Source organism: Pimephales promelas, chromosome 9 (genome assembly GCF_988280905.1).
Source record: "Pimephales promelas chromosome 9, fPimPro1.hap1.1, whole genome shotgun sequence".
NCBI lineage: Eukaryota > Metazoa > Chordata > Actinopteri > Cypriniformes > Leuciscidae > Pimephales > Pimephales promelas.
This window is the reverse complement of record NC_142777.1, coordinates 21382024-21401317: the sequence shown is the minus strand read 5'-3', so window position 1 is coordinate 21401317 and position 19294 is coordinate 21382024. Positions and strand designations below refer to the sequence as shown.

Genomic DNA, 19294 nt, shown 5'->3' with positions numbered 1-19294 from the left:
ACAATACATTTACATTTCGAAAACCTACCCTTAGTGGTGTAATGTAACCTTCAGGTACTCATTTTAAAACAGACTTTCACTTGTCACTGTGTTTTTGTTCATTCTGGTCAGCTGTTGCTCATACGTTTTTTTTTAATGCATGTGTTTGTCTGTGTGGTCACGGATCTGCCATGAGAACTACAATACCCACAGAGTTCCTTCCAAGGCATTACCCCTTTTCCCAGAATTGTGGTGCGCCATTGACACATCATGATGCAACTCTTCGTAGTGAAAACCAGTATGTGATTAAAGGTGCAATGTGTAATAATTCTGAGGATCTATTGACAGAAATACAATATAAGATCCATAACTGTGTTCACTGATGTATAAAGACCTCAATGAGCCATTATGTTTTTATTACCTTAGAATGAGACATTTATATCTACATAACCGTGGGCACCCCCTTCAATGAAGGTCGACATATTGTGACGTCATGTTTCTACCGTAGCAACAGCAAACAAACAGCGCTACAGAGCATGTGTTTCGTCACTACCTTGAAAGAGAAGTCACAGAAAGTTAGAAGATAGCCATAGATACCGTGAGTAGTGACTTTTCCCTTGTCAGTGGTGTAAAATAGGTTGCTGGCTTGTTTCATGTACTTTAGTTCTCCCTTGCTGTGTTATGGCTTTGACAATCAGCTGATTAGTACTATTGACCGTAAAACAGTAACGTTACATGTGTCACCAACCCGTTGATCGTGGTCGACTTTTGTCGATTTTGGAAGCATTTTTAGTCAATCGTGAAGAGTTTTCAAAACCGGAATATATATATATATATATATATATATATAATCATTTGTGTGTAGTATATGGTGTCAAGGGGATGCGGAGCACCTTTGCGCTCATGCGGACACGCAAAAGTTATGTTAACTCTTTTACATTAAAAATAAACAATACAATAGTTATCTTTTTTATGGTTTTATCATTCATACTGAAAACCTCTACTGATGATTGACAAAGAAAAGTAAAATAATTGTTCAAATAAATAAGTGTTAAATAATAGCAGATCGTAGTTTTGTGCCTGGAAAAATTATATAATTTAACTATGTAGTTAGGAGTGTAAATCGCTATAATAATCAGACAATCTCTGACCTAACTTCCCTTTTGATGTCACATAAACATTAATATTTACATTTACACATACTTTTTTTTCAGGGGGTGATAGGCCTATAGAGGGAGACATGGGGAGAGTTGTAATCACCAATTTGAGATAATCTAAGAGTCCTATGATCATTTCATTATACCCACTTCATCCCAGATGACATATAATGGGAATTGTCAAGACTGTAATTAGGCTCATGATTTCATTAAGAAAAACAATAAATGCTTAAACATTTGCAGATACAATATTATAACTTATATTACATCAAATTGTAGTTTCTCAAGCAAAATGTGAAGCATTTTTAACCTATGGAGTCATCTGGCAACAAGTTAGTGAGTGTGGGCTCACCAAGCCTAAAAACTTTAAATTTACCATTGTTACTCTGATTCAGAATATATTCACATATAGACACAATCTCTCACACACATTTACGCTGTTTTTTTGTTTTTTTTTTAGTTCTTTAATCAGGTACACTCAGTTGAGTGTTCAATACAGTTAAGAGAGTTTGTTCGAGTAGACTAATTACCTGTCAAATTTGATAGGGTCAGTCACAGAAAGAGAGACACTGTTTTGTATTGTTCTTTTGGATCGTTTTAACAAACCTGTTTTTGAAGCTTATTGCATAATATGGTTTCTGTTTTTGTATCTTTTGTTTAATTGTTACAACTTAACCCAGCAGTGAGCTAGATTGTAACAGGCATAACATGTATATGACATCAACTTTTAAGGGCTGTGATATTAGGATTGAATTGGCGTCTTTTGTACTAAACAAATATACTTGTATACAAGTTAGAGAAATCTAGTTTAAAAAATCATTGAGTTACAGAAGCTGTAACAAAATGTGTTACAACCACGCCCGGGTCTTCCCTTTTTTGATGTTCGCCATTAAATGTTTTTCTAGACATGTTCAAAAATAAAAATAATAATAACAAAGATGTCACATTTAATTCATCTTTAATATGGATTTTTTAATGAAATACGACATTTATTGTAATTTGGAATTTTACTCTTTTGCAGATTTTATGGAAATGAAAGTTAACAAGAAAATACTGAACCATTTCTATGATGTTAAAACTGAAAAGTAGTCCTATGTCTTTTTTAATTTTTTTACAACCTTTAGGTTTAATGTACCGGTATGCAATCAATCGGTTTGTGACGGTCATTTTATAAATAAATGTTTCAGTTAATATAATCCTAGGTTGACAAGCATCTCAGTTTCAAAAGAAATTGTAATAATGTTTTATTTTTTATTTTTCGTTTATTTACCCTTTTAGATCGTGTGTTAGCAATTGTTTTTAGAGCACCATGAAACAACAAATAGGTGTATCGTGTGTGTGCATATATATCTAGTTGATAAATATGCAAATTTATATTAGTAGAAAGAACCAGAGTCATAGAGAGAATAAGAAAGAACTGAGGTCTTTGTTCTGCCAGCACTGGGGGGCGCTGTGATGTTTCTAAACGCCACACAGATCGTCAGTCTGATTGGTCAAGGTCTGAGCGTCTTGTCCAATGAATAGAAGGACGCCGTTTTCAAATCGTCAGACACGGAAGTATCTAACACCAGAGAGTCAGCCTGTAAAGAGACTCGGTAAGAAGATGATAATGTTTCCTAATGATTACGATTTGTTAAGTTGTTTAGAAATAGTCTTGAGTTTGTTTGTTCCTTATCGAAAGTAGGCTCGTTACTAATTTTCCGTGTCGAGTGTTATTGTTACCATATCAAAACATTCGTTACAGTTGTCAGTTACAAGCTGAGCTGATTGATAATAATTTTAGTCTGTTGTGTAATGTGATACTACCTAAACTATTATCAGATGTTTAAATAACACATTTGGGTTTCCTCAATGCGGTAACATTACTTAAGTGTTTATTTTTAGTTAAGTATTTAAGGAATTTAAACTGATACTATCTTTTGTATTGTATTTTTTTTTTCTTCCTCATGTGATGATCTCCGTGAGATTATCAGTAAGTAGGTTTCAGGAAGCCACAAAATAATTCCCAGACTTTTATTCTTATTTTTTTTGTTTTTTCAGATACCTTTCTGCTATGAAATGGAGAGCTTTCTAAGGCAAAAGCTTGCCCAGGCCAATGGCAACCTATTGGGTGGATCATCTCTTCAGAAACCCATTTCTTACCAGCCTATCAAATTGCCAGATGTGTGTTCTAGTTTCTATTCAATTGCAGATGAACCTTTTCCCCAAGTGTCTGGATTTCTTGATGACACTTTCGGCCCGTCGTTTCTTTTAAATGAAACCAGAACTGTGTTGAATTCACCTGGTCCCACACCATCAGAAAATCAAACAAAAAATAAGGACGAGGGAGTTTTAGCCCCGAGAAAAGAGGCTGCCATCAATTCCGATCTTAGTTGCTCTCTTGGTGCGCACTGTCAGTCGACAGATGGAAGCACCTCACCTAACCCTACTAGATCTATACATAATGAGAAAGATGTTAGTGCAACAGCAGATAAAGCAGATGAGCGCTGCAATGAACCCTCGGTATCCACAACATCTTTAGAGAAATCAGATTTCATGAGTGCGGAGTTGAAGAACAACACTTTTAATGTGACCCAAGACTCAAAAGAACAGTCTGACACTGGTGTTAATGTGACTGTTGATCTACACAACACCACGGAGAAGAACAGCCCTTTTGATGTGACCCAAGACTCGAAAGAACAGTCTGACACTGGTGTTAATGTGACTGTTGATCTACACAACACCAGGCAGAAGAACAGCACTTTTGAGTGTCAAGAGTCAAAGGAGAGGTCTGACGTGAGACTTAATTCAACAGTGGATATTGATGACAATATTAAGACTAAGTCAGGAAATACCACTGTTGACCTGGTCCAGTCACATGACCCTAAAGAGAGTCCTGACACTAGGGTTAATGCAACTGTGGATATTCTAGACAGTGTACATTCTAAAAACAATTCATCTGTGAATAGCGCACCCTTAAACACAGAACAGCTCAGTGAAAAGCTTGAGGTAACAATAGATATTCAGGAACAAGAAAAACCAAGTGGTAATCTTAACTCGACTGTGGATGATCAATTAAAAAACACAGAGGAAGCTAATTTAAAAGACAATATAATGGTTGATAATGTGGAGCGAATAGCCAGTGCACCTCATCTACCTTCTAGCGAAACTGAACAATCAAGTTCCGATATTTTAAAACCAGCTAAGATGATGTTTACCAAACATAATACAACCACTGATCTTCCTGTGCCAAAAGTTCCAGTTTTGAAGGACAACACTCTAGAAATTAAGCCTTCAAGCACAGAATTATCTTTAGAATTAAACCAGGCCAGTGGTGCTTCTAACTCTGTGGAAATCACTAAACCAGTCTCTAACAGCAGCGAAACAAACGTTGAGATAAGGACCTTAACTTTTGTTTGCTCTGTTGATGCTCCTGAGCTCAAAGCAGACGAGCACCACAAGAAAGTAGAAAGACCTGGATTAGCTGAAAGTGAATCCGTTCCCTCCTCTGATATGGGAAACATCAGCAGAAACAGTGTTTTTTGTTTGGATGATACTTTGGACATGAAAACAAGCTTCATGGTTACATCCACACCTATTGTTTTTGGCAGAGAACCCAGATTTGAGATACTGAGAGATGTGAAGCCCACACCTTTAAGAAAAAGATTGTCTGTGATCAACAGTATGGAGGCCCAATCGAATGATGAGCTTGTTGTGAGTAATCACAATGGAACTGGTGCTGTGCAGGCGACTGAGAGCTCAAGTCAGAAGATCTCATCAAACTGCATTTCTAATCACAATACATCAGAACCAGCAAATGAGAACAAGCCTTCCACAAAACGTCCAATTAAAAGACAGATTCCTCAACTTTCCTCTAAGCTTAGTTATCCCAAATCCAGTCTTCCCCCAAGGCCGCAGTCGTCCATGCACTCCTCGGCAGCAGCGGACAAACCAAAGACTGTCCAAGGGCCACAGGTTCCGCAATATCGCGACACGTCCACCACCCTACTTGGCAACAGGAAGTCAGTACAGATGAACAAGGGGAAGAACATCGCACCTGTCAAAAACGCAGTGTCAGCTAGCACTGTTAAGGTAGGAAACTTTGCTTTATGTCGCTATGAATCAGTCACTTCACTTGGATGCATAAAAATGTTGGACCTGTTGGGTTTAACTGGGTTAGAATATGATTTATTTTTTGCTAAACAGGCCTCTATGGTTTCTTCTGCCACTGGATATAACTTCACGGCTGGTGAGTGGCTTATACACTTTCATTTTATTTTTTATTTTCTTTACACATTTTATACATGCACAATTATATTACTAGTCAAGGTTTTTGTTTTTATTTAAAATAGACCTCCTTTTATTCTGCATGGTTGCATTTAATTAATTAAGTGAGTGACATTAAATAGATTTATAATGTTACAAAAGATATAATTTATAATTTTCTTTCTTTTTGAACTTTTCTTCAAAGAATCCTTAATATATTGAGTTCCCATCAAAAGCAGCTCAACTGTTTGATAAACATTGATAAGTTCTCAGCTTAGCACCAATCTTGAGCATATTATACTGAATTCTGGAAGATCATGTGACACTGCATCACAGGGATAAATTACATTTTAAAATATATTAAAAACAGTAATATTAAGAAAAAATATAATTTCACTTTTCTATTTTACTTTATATTTGGCCAAATAAATGCAGCCTCTGTAAGCTCACTGTGACTTTTCAAAAACATTAAACAAATTGAAATATAGTGTACATGACTACTTTTGTATTACTATGTTGTATTATATGATAATTGTGCTTTCTGTAAGCTGTAATGTGGTTGCAGTTGCAAAGCCTTCAAGCTCTGGTATACAGCAAAACAAACCATCAGGACTACAGCCCCCAACCCGTAAAAGACTGGCTCTTAAAACACCTCAGACTACACAATCCTCTGTTGAAAGCATTCTGACTCAGCCCAGTAGTAACAAACCAACAACAACAGGTACTATTCATGATTGCTGATTTTATACTTTTATGCAACATGGTAAATACCTAGACTAAATCATTATGTAAATGAAGGACTCTGGTTTTATATCATGCTTTGTCATTCCAATCATGTTTCCTCTAATTCTATCTATGAAAGGTATGAGGACGAGGAATTCACTGCTTCCCAGTGTGGGCCAAACGCACTTGAACAATGATGGTTTGCCTTCGGCAAAGAGAAAAAGAATTGGTGCGATCATTTGTCCTTATTTTTTCACAAGGAAAACCAACTCAAGTATTAATTTAATGTAATTATGAGTCTCAGATGTATTTTCACTTGTGGTGGTTGTCGAAGACTGTGGTCAATTGTTGATGTGGCTTTGTACGATACCAGTCAAAGTTTTTATTATACCCACTTAACTAGTATTATTGGAGCTAGCTATGTTTCCATCCACCTTTTTAATGCGCATTTGAAACATTGCATAAAAAACATTAGATGGAAACACCAGGATGCGCATAAATTATTAACTTGCACATAAAAACGTGCTCAATTAAGGCGGATACCTTTCTTATTTGATATTAAGACATGCACATGAACTATGATTGAAATGTATTGATTTAGTGAATAAATCCCTTCGTATGCAACAAAAAAAAACTTGTGACTTAGCATCAGCAGTGGATGTGACGGGATCACTGGATTAAATTTTTAAAACATAACAACTTTGGATGGAAACATTTTAGCTACTGACAATATTTTGTGATTTTTAAAAATTAAAAGACATTAAGATAATGGGACAGATTTACTAATGGCTTACACCAGTGCAAAACCTCTTGCGGTTAAGAATTTTTCGGCTGTGAAAAGGCATGGACAGGATTATTTTTGCGGCTGACCTTGTTTCTTATATGCATTTGTAGGAGTTTCCCTTTCAGATGCAAAGTCTGTGGGAGGACAGTATTTATATGATTCACACAAGGTGATTTACTTGGGTAAATTGTCTAGCGTAAACCTGTTACACCCAAAAAAAGCATGTCTTAAAACAAACGCTAAATTGTGCGGCTCTTGATAGATTGTATTGGTCATTATGGAAATTACCCAGTGTTCTTTAATTTGCACGTCTTCAGTAGATCACATGTAGAAGTTTTCATTCCCGTCGGCGGTTTTATGGGATTGCGCTCACTCTAATTTGCCCCTTTTAGTAAATCTGGTCCATTATGAACAAAAACGCATTGGGTGTATCAAAGCAATATTCAAGAACATTACGATGTCTAAAATGTGGAAAATATCCACCCTTTGCTTTAAGCCACACTGACAAATCTCAACAGGACAGCTCCTGATGTATCACTGCAAAATTATCTTTCCTGAAGCTGCCTGGAATCTAGGCAAGAAAATTGAGTCATTAAATAAGTGGTCTTATTTACATTTCTTATTTGTAAGATATTTTCCCTGCTTGACTAGATGTAATGCATTGCAGACAGATTGATATACAGTAATTTTCAGTAATAGCCTAGCCTTACTGAATAGATTGGTGCATTTGGGAGCTGGTTGTTAAACTTTTTATTCATGCATGTGAATGAGTAGTGTGTGCATGCCTCCCCTTTGAGTGTTTTCATTCTTTTTGAAATGGAGATTTATAGGTCCGTTCAAACTCAATTATTGGATGGTACATTGGCATCTATGCCACCATAATGCAATGCATTGCATTAATTATGAATGTAAAATAGAATATATATAGGCCTATATATTTTTTTTATAAAATGTAGCAAATGACTATTTCTGTTTTAAATAAGTTTGGTGTTTTGCAAACTGTTCATTAAAGGATCACACTAGACACTTCTTATTGATGTTAGGATCAAGCTGTTTTGGCTAACTCAAACATGGATTCATTCGCTGGTTAATGAAGCTGCAAAATGAGGTCTTTAGAGGAGTCTGTTTCTCAAACTAGACACTTTGATGTTCTGTGTACACTTCTCTCTGTCCTGGTTCGCTTTCTCCTAAGAACCAATTAAGAGCCACTTTCAACTGCGCTTGTATACAAAGAAAGTGTCCTCTTGCACCAAATCAGCACAGTGGGTGACGGTTATTAGGTGACAGTGTTTTCTTAGTAGACTAGGGTAATGGCTATTAAAACAGCTTTGCTTTCTGGTAAAGATAAAACCTTTTTTTTTTTTTTTCAAATAATAATTTGCAGCATTAGATGTTTTGATTGATCACTTACATGCTAATATTAAGTCCTTTAAAAAACAAAATGTCTTTGTCATTCCCAACCTTTCAACGGTAGTGTTTACTTACATATGGATGAGCAAGTGTGAATGGTGAGCAAACACTGTTAAGACAAAAATATATTGGTCTTGAATAGAAAAACACTGTGTAGTAAATGTTTGTGAAATATTCTAACACTTTTTTTGTTGTTCTTTATCTCCATTCTAATGTATTTCATGTGTGTTTGTATCCATAGCACACACTGCTCTTCCTACAGTAAAGAGTGATGCTGTGCATCCAGCTGACGGAGCACATGGATCAGGTGAATTTTGGTCATGGTTATTATCTTAAAACTCATGTAGTAAGTTTTCTAATTCAGAAATGGTGTCTAATATTTTCAAACCTACCTAATCTTTTTAACCCCCTTCCAGGCTGTGTTAATTGTTTGCAACATCAAGACAAACTTAAGAGGGTCCTCCAAGAACTAATGGATTTGCGTTCAGGTGTCTGTATTATTATTTTTTCCATAAGTTTCTTTTTTTTTTTCTCCAATAACTTTACTGTCTTTATTTATTGTGAGATAATGTTTTGCATACATGTCTTTTATAGAGTGTAAAAACTGGGGACCATTGCACGAAAAACTTGAGATGTGTGTAAAGGAAATGAAGAAGTAGAGTAGTAGGTATTCTGTGTCTTCACAATATATTCCTGGCATTTTGTTCTTTTTACAGATACTTTTAAATCATTGTATTTTGCTGATATTAAAATAAGCAATATTGTATACCTTTGCCTGATTCTGTCTTTTCTGTCTCCCACACTTAGAGGAGAAAAGAAGAGAAGTGTTGACAAAGAAACTTGGAACTTTTACCAGTTATGGAAGCTTCTACCAGTTATTTCTATGCAGTTCTATGCATGTTTATGTACTTCTAAAATGACTTAATAAAATGTATCCCAATTAAATATTGTGTTGCTTGAGTCTCTATGCGTTCCCTAATAATGAAATAGAAATATTACAATATGGTTTATTGTTTGATTTAAAGGCATGGGAGAAGATTTATATTTTACATTTTCCACTGTAACACAATGCCTTAGGTATGTCATCTTGTGGTATTACAAATAAATGGAGCAATAAGCAGAGCAGGACTTTAAAAATGCTGGGAAAACGATGCTTGTCGTCGATGGCAACTACTACGACTGGCAGTGTTATTGACGTCAGAAAAAACCGACCTTGTCTGGGGGGAAATTTTCCTTAAAAGGCTTGAATTTCCGCCTTAGTTTATACGTCCTGCCAGCTCAGCCACATTTCCACTCATTCGTCTCTAGATTAGATTACACACCGCGCATCGTCTCCGGGTTCTCAGTTCATCATCTCAAGCGAGGGTAACTACCTTTTTAACCTTTATTCCTATAATATGGCACTCTTAATCTTCACATATATGACGTAAGGGAGTATTCGTTAAGTTAAAGATCTGAATTATGTTTTCTGTCAAGTATTGAGAGCCTCTTTAACTGTGAAGCGGAAATCCCATGTTTATCATTGCGTTCATCCTCGTGTAGAAATGCGCGCGATGTTAAATGTACTCTTCTATATTGTTATTGGTTTAACGTACATTCTGTAAAAAATCTATATTTGGTATCGTATCACCAAAACATTTGTATAATAATTTAAAAAATCTACGTTCATGTATATTTTTGCAAATTACATCTAAGTTAACGTTACATCATTATACTGCCTTTCAACACTATGATAGTTTCCATCATATGGAGTCATTGCACGTTTCTTGATGTTTATTTTTCCAGATACAGTTTTGTTTCATTTAAACATGGTTTAAATAAAACCTCTTCGATTAGTTTGAATAAATCATTCCAAACTGGATGCATCAGTGCAATTTATGTCCGGTGGGTCACAAACTAGGATTAGCTAATGGGATGCTGAGCTGTGGTTAGTGTAACAGTTAGTTTCATTAAGTCATGAAATCCCATTACTCTAATAGGTGTTATGCAGGTGCTGCTAGTCTTTTCTATTTGAATAGTAAACCATACACCAGTAATTGTGCAGTATTGGACTTCATGCATGTACACTATGCTAATTATTACAAAAATGATTTTAATGTTTAAATAAATAATTGTTAAGCATGTGTCAGTGAAATTGCCACTTTGCTTCAAAAACCTGGGCTTCTGTTAGACATCATCTTAAAATATATTAATCTGATTCCAGCAAACTCATCAGTAGGGTGAAGCAGGTGCCAGGATAGTCAGATTATAGATAGTGGACCTGTGAATTCAAAGTCCAAACGTGTTTTAAGTTGCCTGCTTATTACTTGGAATTAGTTATTTGTTTAATTTCTTAGGGTAGAAGAATGTATATGACAGGGCAGTGCTTTATGTAAGGTTACTGGTAATCATCACAATTTAACAACCTTTTTCATGAGCGTGTGTGTGTGTGAGTGGTTTTATATAATAACCCTGTCTGGAAGGAAGTCAATGATTTCCGTGTAGTGACATCGTGGAGTTAGCAAAAAGAGGTTTCCTTAGCACTAGACTGAAAAAGTTTAATCTAAAAAAAAAAAAGGTCATCCTCGTTTTATTTTTATGTGTGAGTAACTGCTTTGATCACAGAATAAAATGTGGTAAGAATGCTTAAGGATTAGATTTAGAAGTTTGTAACTGTTAAATAGTCATGTAAGCAGGTGCAGGTTTACTTCTAGTGTTCCCCACAGGACCTGATCAAACATGTATGACTACTCAAGCTGCTGGTCAGAAACCCACACAAGATGATCTTACCTGCATGTGCTCTTATTTCCTTATGAAAGTGTGCAATGCTTCGGAGTCGCTAATATTTGTCATATGTAAACACTGTATTCAAATTGCTTTTTTAATTATTCACCAATCTGCATTCAGAGGGCAAGTTACCTCCCTAGAATTTTTTGGTGTTTTCTGTTTTTTTGTTGTTGTTGTTTTTGCCAAGATACTATTCCAATTTCAACCAGTCTGCTCTTTTCATCTAGCCAGTAAATTGTGACTAATCAGTTTGGTCTTGCCTGAAAATTGTTTCCGTCCACACCAATGTCAATGCTCTAAAGCTGTTGTACTTTATGAATTATGGCTCAATAATGAAAAGGCAACATAAACCTCTTAGATATTAATCTTATTGATTCTCCCCCAGATGGATTGAACTGCCCTGTGGTGAAATGGGTTGTTCATAAAGTGCTCTGTCTGTGTACGGGTGTGGTGGGAAGCAGGCACCCTGAAATTGATGCCCTTTACATGTAATGACTTGGTTAAAAGGTGTTCACACCAAGGAATAAAAAAAAACGATGAAGTTTTTATAATCGTTCTAATTCTACTAGAATAGAGAATTCCACACCACACCTAGAATGATAACAATATGAATCATTTTCAGAAATTTTTTCCCCCAGCTAATGAACGATAAAAACATTGACAGCCAGATTTAAGAGATGATGCCTGTCAATTAAAAAAAAAGTGTATGTACGTGTATATTTATATATATACTGTATATTTACATTGTTTCTCTTCTCCTTTATGCCTTCAGCTTTATTATCCCAGTCTTCTCAACGTTATCCATCATGATTGAGAAAAAAATGGCCTCCTTTGGGAAGATGCTGCTAAGGCGTCGCATGCTGGACACCTCTCAGGACGAAACACGCTTTGCTCGCTGTCTCACTACTCTGGACCTCATAGCCCTTGGTGTGGGGGCGACATTGGGTGCAGGTGTATACGTCCTGGCTGGGCAAGTAGCCCGAGAGAAGGCTGGACCTGCAATCGTTCTATCTTTCCTTATTGCGGCCTTGTCCTCTGTCCTCGCTGGCTTGTGCTATGCTGAATTTGGGGCACGAGTTCCCAAGACGGGATCCGCTTACCTGTACAGCTACGTGACAGTTGGTGAAATATGGGCCTTTATCACAGGATGGAACCTCATTCTCTCATATGTGATTGGTGAGAACGTAGATATTGTCTAGTTTTAAAATATGTGACTAAAATTACTATTTCCCTTTTTGAATTCAAATATAACAATTAATTGCCATCTCTCAAGAGTTTACTCTGAATGCAAGCCCTAGAGTTTGACCAATTATATGTGGCTACGCATGAGCTAAAGTGGTTTTGAAATTGTATGAAGTGTTTACTTCACTTGAGTGAAGGACTCTAGAGCAGGTGCTTAAGTTTGCTATAACAAGTTGACGGTCTGAAGTCTTTTGCATCTACATATGTCCTTCTCTCTTTTTCACAGGCACAGCTAGTGTGGCACGAGCTTGGAGCTCAACTTTTGACCATCTAGTGCAGAAAAGGATCTCTGTTTTCTTCAATGGCTCCATGTCATTTCCAGACACTGGAAATGTGTTAGCGGAGTATCCAGATCTGTTTGCCCTCATCCTGGTCTTGTTGCTCACTGGTAAGAAACCTTTTTCTGACTACTTTTTTTGTCCCACATGTTGGTGCCTAGTTAATTCTTAGCTTGAATCAAAGTGTTTTTCAAAGTCAAGACTTCAGTTATTCCAGTGGATATTTGTTCCAAAATTAAACTTCTTGACCATCCAACACCTGGCTTTTGTTAGTGTGTTTCTGACAGGGTAGTCAAAACAGATTCTTCATTGGTTCTAATACACAAGCTACATTGAAGGAATTAAATCGTTTTAAATGATCCGCTTCTCCGATATATGTTAGTCATAGGACTGTTGTTGCTCACTCTTTCTTTTCACTCTTGCCACTCAAATGACCATAATGGTGTGAATTTGCTGCCTCTCACCTCCCACACTACAGGATTATTGGCATTTGGAGTGAGCGAGTCTGCATTTGTCAACAAGATCTTCACAGGAATCAACCTGGTGGTTTTGACATTTGTCATCATATCTGGCTTTGTGAAAGGCGACCCTGCCAACTGGAACCTCACTATTGAGGACTACCTTAATGGCACCAACAAATCTGAAGCACAGTAAGCATTTTTTGGCATAGCAGTAGTAATCTACAAAGTACAGTTTCGAGCATAATTCAAACTTGATCAGTTTGGTCATATTTACTGAATACAGATATACAACTAAATTACAAGAAAGATCAAATGAATAAATATAATTAAATTGACAATTAAATTAAAGATAATGAAATGGTAGTAAACAAAAGAAATACTTAAAACATTGTATATATCGTGTGTATAATAAAGTATATAAAATGTATATGCAGTATGCTGTCTGTAAATTTAAAGTTGAAATCTCTTTCTTGTCTTAGCAACATTGAAAAAGAATTCGGCTCAGGTGGCTTTGCACCATTTGGCTTTACCGGAGTCCTTTCTGGCGCTGCCACATGCTTCTATGCCTTTGTGGGCTTTGACTGCATTGCAACCACAAGTAAGTTCAGCAAACTTTCCGTGTAAAACCAGAATGTCCTACTTCTAAAACTTTACTCACCCCAGCTTGGTTGATGTTGTCGTCGTAGGTGAAGAGGCCAAAAACCCCATGCGTTCCATCCCGATCGGCATAGTGGCCTCTCTGCTCATCTGCTTTTTTGCCTACTTCGGGGTGTCTGCAGCACTCACACTCATGATACCCTATTACAAGCTGGATGTTCTGAGTCCACTTCCTGAGGCCTTTGAATATGTGCACTGGCAGCCTGCTCGCTATATTGTGGCTGTGGGGTCTCTGTGTGCCCTTTCCACCAGGTACATTTATGAAGCTCTAATTACATTACTGACATTGACACAAAGTCACCATGAAACAACTAAGGCCTTTCTGACTGTGTTTTTGTGTTTTGGGGGTTCTTTAGCTTGTTGGGCTCCATGTTCCCTATGCCTCGTGTGATTTATGCCATGGCCGAGGACGGTCTGCTCTTTCGCTCCCTCTCCCGCATGCACAAGAAAACCAAGACACCCATGTTTGCAACCATTGTGTCTGGCGTTGTAGCAGGTAAAACTGGATTCTTATTCATATAATGAATGTCAATAGATAATTCTTTCGTAATTGTGACTCTAATCTCCTTTATTTCCTCCCTGTAGCCCTGATGGCCTTCCTGTTTGACCTCGCTGCCTTGGTGGACTTGATGTCAATTGGGACCCTTCTGGCATACACTCTGGTTGCTGTCTGTGTACTCATTCTCAGGTAGGCAATGGCATATACTTAAATTACCATTTAAAAGTGAAAGAAATATAACATTCAATTCATCAGATGTTTCTGAAAAAAATGTTTCATAGTTTCCACAAAAATATATTAACCAGAACAGCTGTTTTACTATATTTTTAATGAAATAAATGCAGCCTTGTTGGGCTTCTTTTTTTTTTTTGTAATCTTGATGAAGATGCTCTTTAAAAATGTGTCTAATTTATTTATTATTAAATCTTCAGGTACCAACCAGGCAGCCTTGGCTCCAGGGCTATGGATGAGAAGCCAATGGAACTACAGAGGCTGGAGGCTAAAGGAGCCATGGCAGATGTGGATAGTGGGGATGAGTACAGCCAGGAGCTGGAGACAACGCCCCTCAACGAGAGGTTTTCCATCTGGATGCTGGTGCAACCTATCCGTGACGTACCCACCAAGATTTCGGGCATCATTGTTTACTCTGCCACTGGCACCATATGTAAGCATTTGCACTGGTCCCCTTTATGATAGCATTTTTGCTGCAACTTGTAGCTGTAAAGTTAAGCTCAGGGAAATGTAAATTAATAATTTTGTTGCTCATAAAGTAAACAGGCGGATAACCACCTTCTCTTTTGCTCTTCAGCTGTACTGTTCACTATACTGTGTGTGGTGCTGTCAGTGTATATTCAGCAGTTGGGGATGGGCAACCCTCTTTATATCACTTTGGTTGTTTTCCTGTCTGTTCTATCTTCCGTCTGCATCATCATCATCTGGCGACAGCCCCAGAGTAAAGAGGTTCTCAGTTTCAAGGTACAGAGACTTACATTAACAAAGCTGATTTATTCCCTTTGTGCTTGAAAAAATGAGAGTGTCAGATGCTAAGGTGTTTATAATACTCCTCTGCCTATATTTTATAGGTGCCATTGCTCCCCATTCTGCCTTTGGTCAGTATCTTTGTAAACATTTACCTCATGATGCAATTAGATGGACCTACATGGGCTCGTTTCGCAATATGGATGGCTTTTGGTGAGTTATGGCATATCAAATCATTGACATTCAAAAGTGTGGAGTCAGTAAGACAGAAAAGAAAACTTTTATTCAGGATGGATGCATTAAATTAATCAAAAGTGACAGTGGAGAGATTTATAAATGTAACAAAAGAAGTCATTTTCAAATAAATGCTGTTCTTTTGAATTTTCTATTCATCAAATCCTGAAAAAAAAAAAGTTCACGGTTTCCACAAAAACATTAAGCAGCTCTACTGTTTTCAGCATTGATAATAAGAAATGAGAAAATTCAGCTTTGTCATCACATTAATTAATCACATTCTAACATAAATTCAAATAGAAAACAGTTGTTTTAAATTGTAAAAATGTTTTTCAATATTACTGTTTTTACTCTTTCTCAATAAATAAATGCAGTCTTGTTGAGCAAAGGGACGTCTCTCAAAAACTTAAAAATCTTACCGACCCCAACATTTTGAATGGTATTGTAATTGAACACTAACATGGATATTTTGTCAGTTTTTATTCAAAGTTTGACTTCATTGCATGTCTCTTTTAGGTTTTCTTATTTATTTTGCGTATGGAATATGGAACAGCTCCGAGGGTAAAAAAACTGAGCCCATTTTTCAAGGAAAGAAGCCAATCTACCTGGCAGAAGATGACGGGGAACATCAGGGGCCCACTCCTTAAGAAGAGCAAACTAGATTGGTATGGCAGCTACGTCACAACCACTTTTGTAAAATGCAGTCAGTTTCATGTTTGTACCAAATCATTTTTCTGAAGTATGCATCGAAGAGAGATCAATTTTATTTAGTAGGTAAACCGTATTTCCTACTAGTTTACCTTGTGTCAGTGCATAACGGTACAGTGAAAGTGTTACTTATGTATGTCTAGACAAGACTATGGTCAAGTCCTACATGTACTTTGTATGCACATGTTTTTTTTTCTGGTACCAATTCAGAGATGGACCAGAACTGTTTCATTTGTGAACTGGGTGTCTCTGCCTGTGGGTGTTCTCTGGTCATGGTGACTCCTCTCATTCATAATTAATATTTTATTCAAAATCTTTGTTCAGACTGGCAGTAAATATCTCATTGGGCGTAGTTTTTTTTTCCTAATTCATGATGCAACATGTATTTAAAGGGTTAGTTCACCCAAAAATGAAAATTATATCCGTATTTACTCACCCTCATGTTGTTCCAACCCCGTAAGACCTTTGTTCATCTTCGGAACACAAATAAAGATATTTTTGATGAAATCCGAGCGCTGGATCACTCCTCCATACTAGTCAATTGGCTTTTTGAGGGATTGAAACTTGCCGTCCTCGAAAAGTCATTAAAGACATCATTAAAAATAGTCCAATCTTTTTTGTGCGCAAAAACAAATAAAAAAAACAACTTAATTTCAACTGTTCACTTCCTTCTCTGGGCCTCTAGTCAGTTAAAGTAGTGTGATAGCGTATAGCTACGTCACACGTAGGCTCACTATTGGCCGACGCCGGTCATGTGCGTGATGAGTGTCATGTACAAAAACAGAAGCTTACGCTCTTAAACTAGTAACCTGACTCAAGGCAGAGAGAGAAGTAAATGAATAGTTGAAATAAAGTCGTTATTTTTGTTGTTGTTTTTGCGTACAAAAAGTGTTCTCGTTGTTTGATAAACTTAAGATTGAGCCACTGTCGTCACTTGGACTATTTTAACAATGTCTTTAATAACTTTTAGAGGCCGGCAAGTTTCAATCCCTCAAGAATCCTATTGACTATGCAGGAGTGATCCAGCTCTCAGATTTTATCAAAAATATCTTAATTTGTGTTCCGAAGAGAAACAAAGGTCTTACGGGTTTGGAACAACATGAGGGTGAGTAAATACGGACATAATTTTCATTTTTGGGTGAACTAACCCTTTAACATCCTTCATGTCTAAACTCAAACATTTCCTCTTATAGCACACTGACATTCACTAGTGAATGTGACTAATTGCACAAGGATTCTCTATTGTGCCTCATGAGTGTGCACTGTGGCAAGATGGAAAAATTGAAACTGGTCTGTCCTCTCTTTCCAACAGGTGTTGTATGAGTCTCTTTGTATTATGCTAGCATTTGCATCATTACTATAGCAACCAGTGTAGGTATTTTCTAACCTATCTACTGTAAGTAAACGGATCAGAATTCATACCTTGCAAAATCACAGTGAGCACACTCAGTCCTAAATTTATATATAAAGACAATTCGGATTTGTATACAGTGTAAACAGAACCAAAATATGTTTATTGGACCAGAGATAATTAGGAAGTGTATTGTATTTGGTAAAATATGATGTGCTTTATTGTTTTGAACTCAAAACGTCCTTATAGTACTTAATTTTATAAACTTGATATGATTGAAAAAGTGATACATGAATTATATTGGATTTTAGTAGTAGATTTCTATTTGTAAAAGTATATTCTTGTACATTTTTGTAAATGTATGTACCGGTAGGAGGAAAATATATTTATTGTTGATGGTACTGTAATTTTTTTCAGTAACAATTTTTTTTGACAGTATATATATTTGGGATGTAAAATAGGAAAACCTCATTGTCTTAAATGTGCTAAATAGCTAAACCAGACATTACTTAATTGTCTTATTTTCTGAAATAGTTTTTGTTTTTTACTTGTGTGATAAATTTGTAATTTTTCAAATTGAGCGTCAGCCTCTAAATACTCTTATTTGTCATGCATATTTTTGCCATTTTAGTTATCTTCTTAAGATAACATTTTTTTTATGCCATTTTCATGTTTTTTGTAAAAACATTGCCTTGTAAATGCTTTTTTTCTTAAAGGAAAAGTTGGTCTGAAAGTGGAGATTATGAAGCTTTGTGAATTTAGTGGCTTTTTCATTTGTTGTTTTGATACTGTATATTTTATTGACATGGACAGAATGGTGTATGGTTCTTTACACTACACAGTTGTTTGTACAGTATATTTTTCGAAAGTTATTACAATTTGCTACACATATTGTGACTTTAAAGCCTGTTTTACAGTTAATGTTTACACAATGCTGCTGGGACTGTTTCCTCCAGTTTATTAAAAAATCATATCTTTTCTTACAAAGTTATGATTAGTCGGTTGTATTACCTTTGAACAGACACTGCCTTCATGATGGTTTTACATGGCTCAGTGTTGTGACTAGCTGTTTCTCACTCTTTCAAAGCTGTTTTACATCAAATTTACATCATGACTGAATAACTGTATTGTATTGCTACTGTAATTGAAAAGGCGTCACTGTTTACTGTATTGTAAAACTTAAATTGCTGACACAAAGTATGGTTGCAAGTTCCGTCATTACCAACACAATTCAATGGAATTTGTGACCATACTTTAGGTAAACGCACCCTTGGTTGAAATGTTTAAACAGAGGAATGTCTTTTGATGGCTACATAGATCTGCAGTATTTACACTTTTTTGGGTAAATGGGAAAACAAATCCTTACTTTAAATTATCTCTGCATATTATGAGAAAGTATTGTGACGCTGAAACAATTACATTCTTCAGCTTTAATTATTCCAATGTAAAGAGCCTATTCAATGTGCCTTTATTATGTGCTATGCTGTTATCAAATAAATATCTGAAGTATTGTCATTCAGTTGAAGAATTGAGTGTGTATCTGTGAAAACAATTCAATTCTATAAGGAATTTTATATTCCAATTAAGTCAGTATGTATGCCAAATGTTGAGTTTACTATAATGTTTAGCATAATGGCATAAGAGATCGTTTAAACATATTTAAGATTATTTAGAAATAAAAGAGAGAGAGAGAGAACACATCGCATTCCATCACACAGCATGTGAAATGACTGCCATTCTGCAAGGTGAGAACAAAATGGAGAGCTACCTTAAAACCACAAGTCCCAGAAAGCCTTGTGCTCAGTTTCCTGCATATATGGCC

General features: G+C 36.3%; 2 protein-coding genes across 7 annotated transcripts; both read left to right on the top strand.

The window, feature by feature from the left end:
• Positions 1 to 2562: 2562 nt before the first annotated feature.
• On the top strand, positions 2563 to 9243 carry LOC120475007 (uncharacterized). Of its 6 annotated transcripts, none has more exons than XR_016169676.1 (9): positions 2577 to 2731; positions 3177 to 5207; positions 5322 to 5364; positions 5947 to 6102; positions 6244 to 6391; positions 8540 to 8605; positions 8715 to 8786; positions 8893 to 8961; positions 9106 to 9243. XR_016169676.1 is itself a non-coding variant. In XM_089134852.1 (9 exons), the coding sequence occupies exons 2-8, from the start codon at positions 3195 to 3197 to the stop codon at positions 8955 to 8957; spliced, it is 2505 nt and encodes an 834-aa protein (XP_088990978.1). In that variant the 5' UTR covers positions 2579 to 2731; positions 3177 to 3194; the 3' UTR covers positions 8958 to 8965; positions 9106 to 9243. The 6 variants fall into 6 exon arrangements, 3 of the variants coding, with proteins under 3 accessions (XP_088990979.1, XP_088990978.1, XP_039521618.2); XM_089134852.1 differs by having other exon boundaries at positions 2579 to 2731; positions 6244 to 6333; positions 8893 to 8965; XM_039665684.2 differs by having other exon boundaries at positions 2580 to 2731; positions 6244 to 6333.
• A 309-nt stretch (positions 9244 to 9552) lies between these two features.
• slc7a3b (solute carrier family 7 member 3b) lies at positions 9553 to 18991 on the top strand. Its single transcript, XM_039665680.2, has 12 exons — positions 9553 to 9663; positions 11837 to 12240; positions 12533 to 12694; positions 13063 to 13234; positions 13525 to 13643; positions 13732 to 13954; positions 14059 to 14198; positions 14288 to 14390; positions 14633 to 14865; positions 15010 to 15176; positions 15284 to 15392; positions 15930 to 18991. Exons 2-12 carry the CDS (start codon positions 11871 to 11873, stop codon positions 16058 to 16060), a joined length of 1929 nt encoding a protein of 642 aa, XP_039521614.1. The 5' UTR covers positions 9553 to 9663; positions 11837 to 11870; the 3' UTR covers positions 16061 to 18991.
• Positions 18992 to 19294: the final 303 nt, after the last annotated feature.